The sequence below is a fragment of the Falco naumanni genome, chromosome 15, assembly GCF_017639655.2.
Source record: "Falco naumanni isolate bFalNau1 chromosome 15, bFalNau1.pat, whole genome shotgun sequence".
Classification (NCBI taxonomy): domain Eukaryota; kingdom Metazoa; phylum Chordata; class Aves; order Falconiformes; family Falconidae; genus Falco; species Falco naumanni.
In genome coordinates, this window is record NC_054068.1 from 10,523,703 (window position 1) to 10,538,574 (window position 14,872).

At 41.4% G+C, this 14,872-nt stretch overlaps 1 protein-coding gene across 7 annotated transcripts; it reads left to right on the forward strand.

Annotated features, from left to right (window-relative positions):
• The first annotated feature begins 3,906 nt into the window (after positions 1-3,906).
• On the forward strand, positions 3,907-8,857 carry PDP2 (pyruvate dehyrogenase phosphatase catalytic subunit 2). 7 transcript variants are annotated; one of them, XM_040615399.1, is made up of 4 exons: positions 3,932-4,030; positions 4,478-4,618; positions 4,877-4,968; positions 6,736-8,857. In XM_040615399.1, the coding sequence occupies exon 4, from the start codon at positions 6,792-6,794 to the stop codon at positions 8,394-8,396; it is 1,605 nt and encodes a 534-aa protein (XP_040471333.1). In that variant the 5' UTR covers positions 3,932-4,030; positions 4,478-4,618; positions 4,877-4,968; positions 6,736-6,791; the 3' UTR covers positions 8,397-8,857. The 7 variants fall into 7 exon arrangements, with proteins under 7 accessions (XP_040471338.1, XP_040471333.1, XP_040471337.1 ...); XM_040615403.1 differs by having other exon boundaries at positions 4,903-4,968; XM_040615397.1 differs by having other exon boundaries at positions 4,478-4,614.
• The last annotated feature ends 6,015 nt before the right edge of the window (positions 8,858-14,872 follow it).

Below are 14,872 nucleotides of genomic sequence, written 5' to 3' on the forward strand. Positions count from 1 at the left end.
GTAAGGAAAGTCAGAAAACTTGAAGTTTCCCTGCCCAGTTAAGTCACAGAATTAGCCTCCTTTTATAAAAGGACATGAAAAGTAAGAAACAGCTGTTCTTCCACCTCCTAGATACGTTCTGGCTGTTTCTTAACTTCAACTAAAGACTTCATTATCCCAAACCATCAGAGCTATACCAAGTACACTTTCATATGCCATTTCCAGGTGGTGCATACATATGACATATCTTGCCTTCTAAGTTTTTCAGTTCTTCTAGGCAGAGTTGGATTTTCGGAGAAAAACGGTGATATAGTGCTGTTGGGAGTTCAGTTACTATGGAACCACAATTGAATGAACTCGCATTCACTAGAATTCTTTCAGCAGCGTAGATGCTCCTGGAGTTGAGTTGGCTGCTTCTCTTTTCAAAGTAGAATACAAAGTGCTAAAACCCTCAAGCAAATTTTACAGTCTGTGGGACACCTCCCTGCACTCCCTCCCAAGTAAATTTTTCTTACCTGTTTTGCAGATATCTCCCTCCAGTTCTGTGTACAAAAATCCTCACTGTGCAAATAGTCCCTGTTATCACTGAATAACGCAGGTACTTCTGTATTAATTAACTTGAATCACTCCAGGCATATAAGATTGTTCATCTTCTATTATACTTCATTAATTTTTGGGAACAAATGTCTAAAATTCAGAGCAGACTGTTGAAATATGTCTGCTTTGCAAAGGCTGCAGAAAGTAATTTACTTTTGTCTTTGTAAACAGATTTTGGGAACTGATGAAGCAGAACGAATGCAATTGTTTCTGGGATGGCAGGCATCAGCATCTTCAGTCAATTTAATCTTGAGCTATTCTCCTCCGATCATTCTTAATGCTTTGCTAAGAAACTTGATATAGCTAAGATAATGAATAATAAGACTCATTTTTTGCCTTAATATTGAGTTCATCATAGAATCTGAAATTATATCAAGGCATAAAAGATAACAAAACAGTAAACCTAAGCTTATTTTAAGTCCCTGTATGCAACAGGAGGTATGTAATATTAACAAATTGCACTATTTCTGCTTATATTTTGGTAATCCCCCAGAGCGCTTGCCAATATACATCTCCCTTCAGTCTTGGAACCCCAGTTCTGCAATAAGCATCCAGTATGTGATAATCATAACTCCAAAAGTTTGCGAAGATACACCATGGGGAAGAAGGAAGCACTAGCTTTCCCATCCTTTGTACCTCATATCCAGAAACATACAGCCTAAGGATACAGGTTCAAGTATCATTCATCCAAACTAACGGAGGACCAATGCCAGAAGCAGCAGTACCCCTCCCCACTCCACATTTGTCCCCTTTCCCTACATTTGATCTAACGAGCACGTTACCATGCAGGAAGCTGAGTCACAACTCTCCCTTGAAAATTATTATTTTGTCAGATCTGATGACAGCCTGACTTGCTGTAGGGTGTCATGTGATAGCTGAATCTGACGGAAGAGCTGGGTTCTGGGAGAGAATAGGATCAGGTCTCTAAAAGCATCTAGTAATTACATCAAATTCAACATACAGTGAAACTAATTAAGCCTCTTTCACAGTCTCACACTTCTCCATTCATACAAACATTCAAGTTGGCTAAACTAGCAAGCAATGTACTCTTTTCTCACATAACTGGCCAGATTTATCTGTTTAGCAGCTCCTCAGGTAGTAACTTCAGGTCAGAAGTAAATACACCACGTGCTTGAGTGGCCTCATTGCAACCTGTTTGACGCAATGGCTTTTCTCAAACTGACCTTTTAGGCTCTAAAAAAAAACATTTCAATTTATCTGAAGCCTATTGAAGTCTGCTGAAACTATCATTGACTTTAATGAAAGCTGGATCGTGGCCTAAACAAGCAGCACAGAAATGAGCAAAGAAAATGAGAGAAGCTGACTGTGCAAACCAACAGATAAAATTATACCTTGAAAAAAATCTAAATATAGCATTTGTTACATTTTAACCTATCACTGCACCTTAATACAATGCTCTTGGAATTATTTGCTTGTTAAGAACTCGCTCTTGGCATAGGACATTTGATACTGAACTTTAGGTCACCTCTAAACAGAGAAGTCAAAATCAAATCTTAGTTTTATTTAAAGAAATGTGAGTTATAATTTTTTCAATGCAAATTAACAAGATAGAGCACTGTGGCAACCAAGCCATGGTTACCACAAAATTTTGCCATTTTAATCAGCTATTCCTGAGGCCATAACTACTGCAAGCCTGACCTAAACTGTTTCTTTCCTCAAATCATATCAAAGAGTAGCATTTCTGCTTTTTTAAACTTTAATTATATATCAGTCTGGTTCATCAGCATAACCAAACACTCCAAAGCAGAATCTAAATCTCAATTCAACTTAATATCCATTCCTGTCAAGTACTGGATATTAATCCTGAAACCCGTTAAGTTTCTTGGAAGCTTTCAATAGGGCATTCCTTCTTGTGTTTAGAAAATATGGGATGAAAGCCACACTTTCTTCTGCAGGACTGTTAATTGTTTCACCTTCATTTGCACATTTCCTAAATCACTTCAATTTATGTATATGAGTGCATGAAATTACTGCATTAACATGTGAGCAATAAGTAATAGCTTTCAGCTGAAGATAAGCATTTCAACACACCAGGAGCACAGGAAACTCAGAGCAGCTGTATGAGGTTTTATCACTGTTGTAAATGGTACAAAACCTGGAAAAAACGTGTAGGTCAGAATGAAGAGTGCCTTGAGATCCAGAAACTACTGTTGGTATACCTGAGCAGCACAGCAAAGCAGAGAGATGCAAGCAAGGGCTGCTGTGGGTGACCTCCTTCAGTTCAGCAGATTTGTCAGGCAAACAATTACGTCAAACTTAACTGTTTTCCTGTGTGCTAAGATATTGTCCCGAAATTTTTCTTTAAGGTGACCTATTTTTTTTCTTGATAAGGTCTTTCATTTGATATGAAACTATGTTTCTTTGTATTAATAGGAAACAACCCTCATCTGCAACACGTTATTTAAATGAAAAATGCTTCTGTACAAGAAGCCAGGAGAATAAAAAACGCACTTGTAACATTAAAGCCTCTAGTGACTTAAGCCTTTGTTTATGCAAAATCCCTATGACAGGTTAAAGCAAAGGCTACTTAGTAACCAATCCATAACACACCAGAACTACTTATTAACCACCATGCACTTTGGGCCCATTCCTTGCCTTAGTACACCGTATAAAACCACGCAGTAGAAATTTTAACCAGGACAAGCAGGTGTATGAAACCAAAAAAATAGGGAGGCGGCAAAATGAGACTTCAGTTTTTATTCTCTATAATTTAGATGGGCTATCATGTTCAAAAGGGCTTTGTGATTTTGAGCCTCAATCAGCTGGTGGCCTCAAAAAGTATGCAATTGCTTTTTTAAAAAGTAAATAAAAAACCCCAAACAAAACCCCTAAGGACCCTTGCTCAAGAGAATAGTTTTTTGAACTTTATTAATGAGAAGAAAATTCTTGCTGGTGCGTTTTTTTTCTAACACACCTCAGTCGCTTGCTTTTATTGCTCACGTTATTATCCTGCTTAAAATTACGCAGGAAACCGAACGGCGCAGAGCCCGGCGGCCCGACCGGCCCTGAGGGCCTCACCCGCGCTGAGACAGCGCAGCGCCGGGCCCTCGGGGCGGTGGGGGTGCCGGGGGCTCCGGCCCCGCGCATCGCCCCGCACCCCGGGGCCTGGCGGCAGCTCCGGACCGAGCTTTACCCCGCCCCCCCGGAGCCGTGCCCCAGCCTGCCGGCTGAGGCGAGCGCTGCGGAAACATGGCGGAGGGGCGGGCGGCAGGGAGGACGGGCCCGGCCCCACCCGCCCCGCCGTGTCCTGACAGGAACCCGCGCACCGTCCCTCGGCGCGGCCGTTGCTGGGGGCGGGGCGCCGAGGGGCGGCGATGGCGTCGGAGGCGCGGGTTGGGCGGCGGGGCCGTCAGTCAGCGCCCACCTCCCGCGCCGCGCCGGCGAGCCCGGAACCTGCAGGGCGGCGGGGGTCGTGTGGCGGCTGCGGCGGCCGGTGGGTGCGCCCGGGGGTGCCGCGGATGGGCCGCCCAGGGCGGGGAAGGTGGCGCCGCTGGCGGGGTGGGGGGCGCTTCAGCCGCCGGCGGGTGAGCGGTGCCGGGCAGCGCCGTGCCGCGCCGCGGGGGCTCGCCTGGGCGGTGGCCGCCGGCCCTTCCGCCGCGGCACCGGCTGAGCCGGGCGGGGGCGGTGCCGCGGGGTAGCGGGAGCCGAGCCCGGCTTGACGGGGCAGCGGGAGGACGGAGCCGCGGGGCAGGGAGGCCGCGGGGAGCGTGCGGGGTGGGGGCTGGCAGGGTGCGGTGCGGTGGGGATGGCGCTGGGGAGGCGGGGGGCGCGGGGCGGGTGGTGCGGGTTGTGTCAGTAGCGTGTGTGAGGGGAATGCGGGCGGGGGGCAGGGGCTGGAAAGCTGCGTGTAATGGATATCTGGGTTTTTTATTGGAGAAAGTGGGCGTTTCTCATCCGTGAGCCCCCAGCTGACACTGGCTGCCCAGCAGCGAGCGAGGCGTGCTGCGGGAGCACCTTGGGTTTCATTGATTACGCGAATTGGCCTGACGAGGAAGTACCGCGTTTGGTGCTGAAGTGGTAGGTGTGTGTAAGGTTTATGTAATTGCCTCTTATGTAATGGTCTTTAGCACATTGCTTTTATTAGCACTGGTACTGTGTTTTAACGTGTTTTGTGCTGGAGGGGCTAATGGATGAGGGTGGGCGTCCTGGGCAGGAGCAGCGGAGCCCGCACACTGTGGCTGGGTGGGAGCCCGAGGATGTGGAAACTTGTCTTTATGGGCAGTGAGTAGGGGTGGCTCAGAAACGTGCTTCAGGACTGATCGATGCTACCTGACCTTAGGCCAACACATGTCTAAATGGTGTTAGGCAACTGTGCTGCTAGGGAAAAAACCACCACCTTGCTGGGTCTGTCGGCCAGCTGATGTGAACAGGGTAAGTTTGTATAAAACGCTGTTTCTATTGGTGTTTGGAGTCGGGAGCGTGAAAGTTGTCATTGTTTCAATCTCATGTGGCTCAGAAGGGTGGGAAGAGAAAGAAGAAAAATCCAGAACAGTATGGGGAATGGCCTGGGAAACCTTGACAAACACAAAGGCGTGTCTTGCGCTGTTGGTGCTTCTTGGGTTTAGCTGATGCTGGTTTAGCGCTATTGGCTGTCTTCCCATTAGCTTTATTTTGGTTGTGTTCTCCCTGCAGTAGAGCAAAAGGTGTCAGTTGTGTTGGGAGGTGCTAGTCTCCCAGGAGACTGCTGGTGATCCTCCAGCAATGAACTGGCATTGCCTTTTCCATCTGTTCTCCTGCCATTGGCGGTAAAATTATGCTTCATATTTGCTTGTCCTCATAGGGTCCCCAGAATTATAGTGGTGGGGTCCTTGTTGGAATAGCTCATGTGCTCTTTTCTGTTGAGCATGGATGGTACGCTTCAGAAATGTATTGTGGCATGTTGCTTTTGTTTTCCAAATGGAATATCAGTAAAATTCTTAGGTTGTATCAGTAGGCCTTTGGTTTAGAATAGTTTGAGCTTGTTTTTAGCTCCTGCTGATTTCTTAACAACATTTTCATGGAAGTGGCCAGGCTCATAGCTCATGAAGTGCCCTGCTAACAAAACCAATATTGCAGTAGTATTTAGCATATCTGGCTGGGGACCTAGAGCATGTGGTGCTACAGGCCACCTGAAAGTGTTTCAGAGCTCACAGAAAACTGTATTGTTCTAACTGGCTTCTAGCATGATCTTTCGGGCTACTACACAGTTAGGTTTTGAAATCTGTGGGGCAAAATTCTGCTGTGGAGTAAGCATCTGGTTGTACGTAGCAATTTCCCATGGCTTAAATACCTTCTGTAAAGAACTTCAGGTCCTCAGGTGCCATAGGTTTTAGCACTGTTGGCAGCAGAGCTCTTCACAGCTGCTTATTCTAATTGCATTCTAAATGAACACACTAAACTGTAAACCTGTAAAAGTTGTCAGTGTAACTGCTATAACTTTCACTGCATCAAAGTGCACAATGCCATGATAAATGCATTAACCACCAGTAGAATCTGCCTTCAGCTTCACAAAAAATCCTACCTGCCGGAAGGCTGGTTCCAGACCCTGAAGGTGTATTTAAAAAAAAAAACCCACCACCAACAAAAAACAGTTGAGCTTATAAACTGGAACAGAATTGGAATGGTAGATGAGCTTGCTCAGATGTAAGGATAGTGACAATTCATAAAAATAATTTATTTGCCACATGTGCTGATCTTCTCTTGGTTTTGATATTTAGGGTGTGTTAATAGAATATATATATCTAGTTTAGAAAGTCTGCTGGAGTTATTGTATAAGTTGTGCATTAATTGTCACTTAAGTTGCTGTTTTCTTACTCATTGGATCTGTTTGTTCTGTGTCATGTTGGACGAGGCTTTTCACTGTACGGTTCACAATTACATTTCTTGTAATGTTGGCATTTCTTCTTAGCCTTGCCACAATGAGGAAAAACATGCCTGCACAATAAAAATTAGCTTTTCTGATGAGTTAACTAGAGAGGGGTAGTCCTGTCAAAAGGTTACAATTAAATGATGGAAATTGTATCACTTCTAAGATGCCTCTATCTATAGCGGTCTATTTTGGAAAAAAGTTCTGAATGTTTCTGTGAGATCTAGACTGGCTTTTGTATTGCTGCTTGCAAACCTTCTAAATTTTTTACCTTTCCTATTCTTATATTCCAGGCTGTAAGGACATTCTGTGTTACTGGAGGAAGGTGCTTCTATTTGTGGAGTGACTTATGATGTCAAGAACTGTATCATCCTGGATCTTGAGCTCAGCAAGAAACAGCATTGTTTTACAAGGAAAAGGATGTTTTTACTCCATCTGTATCCCAAATAGAAACAATATAAAATGGAAGCTTGTTTTCTCCAAAACACATCTTCACCCTTCTGGGAGCTGCAACTTAGACAAAACTTTCTTCTTAAAAAAAGCATTCCGACACACTTCCACTGAAGAAGAACAATTCTCTTTCCAGTTGTCTCCATCACAAATCAATGATATACTCAGAGCAGGTGAATTATCCCATAAAATACTACATTTGAATGGTAGAAATGCAAGTTCTGTCTTGAGGTTTGAAAGTAACCAGTTGGCATCCAACACCCCTATCGAAGACCGCAGAAGTGCAGCCACTTGCTTGCAGACCAAAGGGATGATGTTTGGAGTCTTCGATGGCCATGCAGGTTCTGCGTGTGCTCAGGCAGTAAGTGAGAGACTACTTCATTATATAGCGGTTTCTCTCATGTCTCGGCAAACCTTGGAAGAGATCGAGCTTGCTGTGGAGTGCATGAAACCAGTTCTGCCTATTCTGCAGTGGCACAAGCATCCAAATGATGTAGAGTATCGAGAAATAGCTTCACAATATTTTGAAAACCTCAGAGTTTACTGGCAACACCTACTGGACCTAGACACTGAGCCAGGGTTTAGTTTAGAAGAAGCCATGATATGTGCATTCAAAAGGTTAGACTCTGACATATCACTGGAAGTTCAGGCTCCCCAGGAAAACGAATTGATGAGAAATGTTGCCCTTCAAGTAGCTTTTTCTGGCGCAACAGCTTGCGTAGCTCACGTTAATGGTGTTCACTTACATGTTGCAAATACCGGTGATTGCAGAGCAATTTTAGGGGTTCATGAGGAAGATGGAACATGGTCTACTCTCCCTCTAACCAGAGACCACAATGCCTTTGATGAATTTGAAATTAGAAGACTGAAGAGAGAGCATCCTAGATCTGAGGAGAAAACCCTATTTGTGAATGACAGATTACTGGGGATTCTCATGCCCTCCAGAGCTTTTGGAGATGTGCAATTAAAATGGAGTAAAGAATTGCAACACAGCATTCTCGAGAATAGCTGTGATATTGAGGCTTTAAATATTTATCAGTATGTTCCTCCAAACTACCATACACCCCCTTATTTAACTGCAGAGCCTGAAGTCACATACCACAAATTAAGAAGCAAGGATAAGTTTCTAGTTATTGCTTCAGATGGACTATGGGAGATGCTAAGCAATGAGAAGGTTGTAAAACTTGTTGCTGGACACCTTACGGAGCTTAATGCACAGAAACCACAACTGGCTTTTGAGAAACCAGTCAATTTGGGTTATATGCACAGCTTGTTACTGCAGAGGAAAAACAGAGGCATTGCCTCACTTGATCAGAACATAGCTACTCATTTAATAAGGCATGCAATTGGAAGTAATGAGTATGGGGAGGTGGACCAAGAGAAACTTGCTGCAATGCTGACATTGCCTGAAGACCTTGCAAGAATGTACAGAGATGATATCACAATTACTGTGGTGTATTTTAACTCAGAAACAATTGAAAATTACTACAGAAACAATGAATAGAGACTTGCACTGCTGCTGTTCTATACCACTAGCCAGCTTTGATGCTGAAACCATTACTGTTTTTTCTCTAATAGTCTACCTGTTACCAGTGTTATGGACTGGAAGTTCCTAAATCCTTTTTTTATTTACTAGTCTTCAAAATAATGATCTAGAATCAAGTTTGGTGAAAGTTCCCTGGGTTTCCAGGTCTCTACACACTGAAGAAAAATGTTTCAATAAAAGTTTACAGGAATGTAACTCAACTAGACTGCTGACCCAGTTCTACTTCCATGGGAACTACTGGTAAAACTTTTCCAAATGAACAAATGAGACAAATTTCACTGAGACTGGTACAATTTAATAGAGAGCTGAGTAATACCTGTAGCTGTGTGAAGTGTAAGAAAGGCTCTGCTCTTGTGGAAAATGAGTAGCATCCTATTGAAGCACTGTAACTGAATTAAATAAATAAACTACCAAACCTCTTTATGATGTAATAGTGTCAGATACTTTAATTAATTACCTTGTATGTGTGAAGACAACACTAAAGAAGGCTGTTCAGAGCACCCTGGGATTGTCAGACGTTTCTTTCCTAATCTTTTTTTAAGATAGGAAACAAAAATCTTATTTTCTTCTGCAGTTATTTTGGAGTGTGAATGCCTATTCTCTTAACTCTGTGTGTGGACTTCTGTGGCAATTTACAGCTCAAACACACATGAAGGACTTTATAATTCCCTGTTTAGGAATTAACAGTACTAGACTTTAAGCATTTAAGTGTTTAACTTGCTTAAAGAATATACGCTTTTATTGTGTTGATCTATGAAGTGCTGTGCATCAAATGCACCAACTGTAATTCAAATGAAGTTTGACAAATCCAGAAGTTCAGAAATTCACCTAAATGTAAATACAGCAAAGCAGAGAGCAACATTCTCTTCAGAGAGAAACAGCAGTGCTGATATTTCACTAAGATATGTTTAATCTTTACTCTTATTCTTGCTTTTGGATGTCAGCTTTTCCTTATACGTGCAGAGTTGTTTTCTCTAACGAATGTATGTTCTGATCTCTGAACGTACTTTTCTGTATTTCAAAGGTTTTCTTCTATGCTATGCTTTCTAGAGTGTCAATCCAAGCTTGCAAATCAGCTGTATTTTCTTAAATTTTACATAATGGTGGTCTCTAGTGACTCTTTTCCTTGTTTATGCACAGCAGTAACTATTGCCTGCAAGAACGTGGGTACTGGGAATATAGGACTGTTTACCACTTGCTACTGAGTAAGAGCTTGTGTCAGTGCAGCAGAGCAGATAAAAATACAGCTTTTTTCCCCCCCCCCCCTTCTGAACATCACTTAAAAGCATTATCTTTCTGCACTTTAGCAGATGAAAAAGTACTTAAACTTTCCTTAAGATCTTAAGTAGATGAGATCTTGCGGCATAGACCAGTAGCAGTTGTGGATTTGGAGCTTTTTGTATACTTTTCCTTCAGATAAAAATTCTCAGTGCTTTTTCAGGTGTTTAAATAATCAGTTTTGAAGATGGATTAGAAGGAAACTAAAATTGTTTAAAAAATATCCATGCTTTTGACTATTCAGGATTGACCTGTAAGTCAATGCTACAACTGCAATCACTGAATGTATCTTTAAAAAACTCTGTTCTGGAAAACTAATGTACTTTTTTGTTTTTTTCTTTTTTCTTTTCCCCCCCCCTCTTTTACTATTTCCCCCCCACCTAGTACACATTGGAGCACACCCAGCAATTTAACCTGGAGGCAGGTAGCCCTATTTTTCAGATAAAATGAGTAGGTCTATTCCCTGACACTTAGATCTTGGTGACGGGGACTGCAGGAAGACTTTGTATGTGCAAAATGTTGCAGAGGTTGATGAAATTCTGGCTGCTTGGGTCCAACTTAGCGTGCTTTCATTCTTGAGGCTGGTATTGTGGAGCCTGAGCTTTCATCCACTGGAGAAAGGCAAACAACAAAGGTCAGGCCCTGTGCTGACCTCAGGAGGAGTCTGGTCTACCTACAAGGCAGTTGGGTGAGGAGGGGAGAGCTCTTCAGCAGCATTCCTAAACTCTTTTGGCTTTAAGTGGGCAGTTTCCATTTGCTCTTACAAATCTGTTTGTGTGGTCATTTACATGCTTCATTGCTTGAAATTTAGACATAAAGCAGTAAAAGAATGAGTTTCTAGCCTACCTCTTAATAGAGAAGTTACCAGTGTAGCTAGAGGAACAAAGCGGCTAAACAATGTTAGAGCTGGTACAGCGATACATTTTTTTAATGAAGATAATCTAGAAAACTTCTAATATAGAGCAAGCCTGCAGCTGCAAAAATAATATAGCAAACCAGCTAGTAGAGAGTCAGAAAACAAAAATAAGCTGGTTCGTTCTTTTCACCACTCAGTGGTGAAATCTAAGTTGTCTTCCAAAAGAGTCATTGTGATACTATGTCATCTAAGTGTGACTCCTGATCTGTTACTGTGTGTAGGCTGTTGTAATGGTGAATTAATAATGATTGTTTTGGGAACGCATTTGAAAGTAAGAGGGGTTCTACTTTGATTTCACATTAGTTTTGCTTAGTTTAATATGCAAAGCTATAATTATCCTACAGTGGAAAACGATAACATTAAGGTAGTTAGATGTTTAGTTTTTTGTTTCTTTGTGTTTTGTGTTTATTTTTTTTTTTTTTTTGATGCAAATCATGGATTTAACTGCATGCTCCCTGGAATTTGTTGCAGGGCAAAGAAAGCAACTATCCATACTTCTGGTAAGGAAAATAAATAATGATCCTACCTATTTGAACTGGATCATAGACATTTTTATTTCTAACTGCAAACACAGCTAATAGGCATTAATAAAGGTAGTATTTTGTGACTTGGAGAATCAACAATGTTGAAATGAGTGAACTAAATGCATTAATCTGCTCTTGCAAGCACAATGATGTAAAGATTTCATAGTACATTTAGATAAAAGTCCTTCAATAATGAAAATATGTTGGAAGAAACATCTTTGCAGGCAGTCTGTTTGGTTTAGGTTAGATAGTTCTGCCTGGCATTTGTTTTTGTTATTTCCACAGCAGTCCAGGAAGCAATAGTCAAATCCACAGTCACACAAATTCTGTGTCTCAAAATATGGCGTTGTGACTCTCAAGTAAAACATCTGAGGTTAAATACTGATGTAACTACTAGAAAAAATACTATTTTCTTCCCTAGAATTTCTTGGGTTGAAATACAAATCTGTCACTTTGATTTTTTTTTTTTTCTCCATAGCTCTTATTTCATGTTCCTAAATTATGGTACTTATTTATATTTAAATATTCAGGCTTCCATAATGTATTTGGAGTTTTGGGGGTGGGGGTGGTTGGTTGTTTTTTTTTGTAATGTCTTTGCAGATAGTGAGGGAGATCACTATTTTGGTAAAAACATTAATTTCACACTTAAAACTAATCTTTATTAAATGAGTGAAAGATTTAATGTTTTGGTTGCTGTACTGGAATCTGGCATTCTTTCTGCTGAATGCTCATATGGAGAGATGCTAGATTCCAGGTCAGAGAGCATAAATGTTCAAGCTGGGATAAAGGTAAATAGTATGAGCAGGCGTTGTGAGTTTCCTTAAGTGTTTGTAGCTCTGTGGTTTTCCTACAATCAAAATAATTGTTAATATGTAGAATTAGGGATTTCTTGATACTATTGAGTGAAGCTCAGTAGGTTCCACTGAATTGATCAGTCAGCAGAGGGAGCACGAGTTCACTGGCCAAAATACGTAAATTGTGCTTTAGGTAATTTGACAATCTACATAAAAATATTTTAACTTTGATAGGCTTGTATGCGTATGTGTTCATCAGCAGTTAAAACATCATTGCAACATTCACACCAAGTGTGTTGTAATTGTCTTAAAAATAATGCAAAAACCCCCTACAAATACAACAACCATAGAAACATTGATTAAATCCTTGAATTACAAGGCAAGTGTTTAAGTGTTTTTGTACTTAGCCTTTGAGGCTTATCTTTATTTCCATTAATTCCAAGTGTGTTTGTTTTTTGGTGGAGGGGCTGGGGGTGGTGTGTTTAAAAAAAGAATAATTATTTGGGACACATTTTTTTTTTAAAATTCTTTTCTTCTTTTCATTCCAAAAGAAGGTGGTGTTTTAGTTGAACAGAGACTCTCTGTTCAGAGCTATAATTGTAAACTTGTGGTTTTGTCAGGTATCAATTGGTGACACTGTTGGTATGTGCTCTTTACTACCACAGGCTTAACACATCGGTAGGAAGTAGAAAAGTAAGAATCCAAGGCATGTGTTTCTCTTGGGGTTACAAAGCATGGTGTGATGTAAAGTTACATTTTAAAAGTTTTTCCTTCTGTGTATCTGTTGTAGAGAGGTTAACCTTCAAAGAAATACTATTGTCAAATAAAACACTTAAAATTTTACTAAATCTTTGTCTTTGCCCTGAAGAATTAGTTCAGACTGCTACTGTCTGATCTCTCCAGTTGTCAGTCAGGCAAGAGTTAGTTTTATTTATTATTGCATTAGTTAATTGCTGCTCAGGGACTTTATGACCCTTTGGCCTACACTGCAGCACCATGCTAGCAAGCGGGGGGGCATCTGCTTGAGTTTGGCTTCTTTGAGCCTGTGTTATCAGAGACTCCGAACATTTGACTGAAGCTCTTTAACAGCTTGGAGGAAAGAGATGACTGGGAACCAAGCAACTGTGGAAAGGAAGCATAAATACAGTCTCTATTTGGGTTAAGCAAACTTAACTGGGCACTTCTCTCTTCTTAAAGAGAAAAAGTACGTTTTTTTGCCTCCTGGTGAACTTTTTTTGAATTGGAAACAGTGCAGAGGGGGAAAAATGAGCAACGGCTGAAAGGGTACTGGAACCCTAGGTGGCAGAAGAGTGGGTCTTTTATATATAAGATAATTCTTGTGCCTCCCTGCTGAAATTTTGGAGTTAATCCTATAGGGACTTGTTCTACAGTGGGATGGTTAGTTCAGGCTCTCAGTTTGTACTTCTCTCAAATCATCCGAAAGATGATAGCTGTTTCTTCCTTGTTGTAAACTACTGAAGTGCATTAGAAACCAGCAGCTTACTGTCAGCTTGGGGGTTCTGAGCTCCTATGGTGGAGCCTTTGACATGCTCTCTTCTATATTTGTTCAGTGTGCTTTGCTTCATGCTCTCTGAAGTGGTCTTTGTTGCTTTGAGATGGTTCTGACATCACTACTTCATGCTCCACATTTCTGTGATGTTTTTCTTAACAAAAGAGATTTCAATTTCAGTATGTTACTAAATAGATCTTTGATTTTGTATCTGCAGAATTGAGGTTGGCCAGAAGATGTCATCTGAGCTTTGCAAAAAGAAAGCTGTGTTGTGCCCAATCTTTCTTCACTGTTCATAGCACAAATTTCAGGTGCTGTGGAAAAGTGGAGAAAAAAACCCCACCGATCACCTACACACATCTTAAAAATTCTATGTGATTTATTAGTACTTCCAACTTATGAACTGGGTAATTTGAGCAAAAGTTTGATTAATTCTTTTTCAAACCAAGTTTTAATGGCCCAAGTACCCGAAGGGGTTAAGCTTTGTGGCAAAGAGTCTCCTTGTACTGACACTGCTAGGTACAAGTGCATGAAAGTGAAGCCAAGAGGCACCTGAGTTTCCTGAAGAGTCTTGAATTGCTCAAGAAGAAAAGATGCTTCCTAAATGTAATGAGTAAATCTTCGCCCAACCATTAGCTAGTGTCTAGCTCCTGCTGTCCGCAGCTCAGAAGCTGCAGGTGGCTATGGCTCCTCCATGGCAATGCTATAGCTTAGGTTGTTTTCATTTGGATGAACTTCTAGTCTGGAAATTACATTGAAATGCTCCTGGAGGAGTTTGTTGCTGTGAGAAGATGGAGATCTACTGTTCATTCTAGGTGTTTATCTTGGTTCAACCTCGTTGTCAGCTGGGATTCCTGAGTAAAATGTGGGTTTGAGAAATAAAACTCTGGTTTGTTTGGTGGTGGAGGTTTTTTGACATCCATCTTCTCCCCGCCCCAATATTCTGGATATAGCTGCCTGCAGCTTATGGAGACTTGCATCTCTTATGCATTCTTATTGTTGCTCTTTCCATGTCCCTCCTCTCTCTTTCTTCTCTTCCAATTACTGTATGGCGTTTCATTTTCTATTTATTCTTCTGGGCAACTACTTCAAGAAAAAGGAGCAGCACTGCAATTTTGTAGAGCAATATGGAAAGGGGGAAGTGACTTTCTTCCATGCACAGCAGGTGAGGAATTCTAGTGTGACAGGATGTGCTTTTAGCCAGGTGCACAAGAGACTGATCCTACAATCCTACAGAAAAGCTTTTTCAAGTTTTCTGCTTCATATGCAATGCAATATATAACAGCAAATAACAAAGATCTGAAGTGCCGGGTGATACAGAATAATTATTTGTCTTCTTTGTTACCACGGTTTAAAGTAATGCACCCTCCACATAGCCCAACTTTACCTTCTGTTTAATCTCAAATTTCAGC

Bases quoted from the DNA above. Each gene is read 5' to 3' on its own strand.
- PDP2 (XM_040615404.1), top strand. From the start codon at position 6,792: ATGATGTCAAGAACTGTATCATCCTGGATCTTGAGCTCAGCAAGAAAC.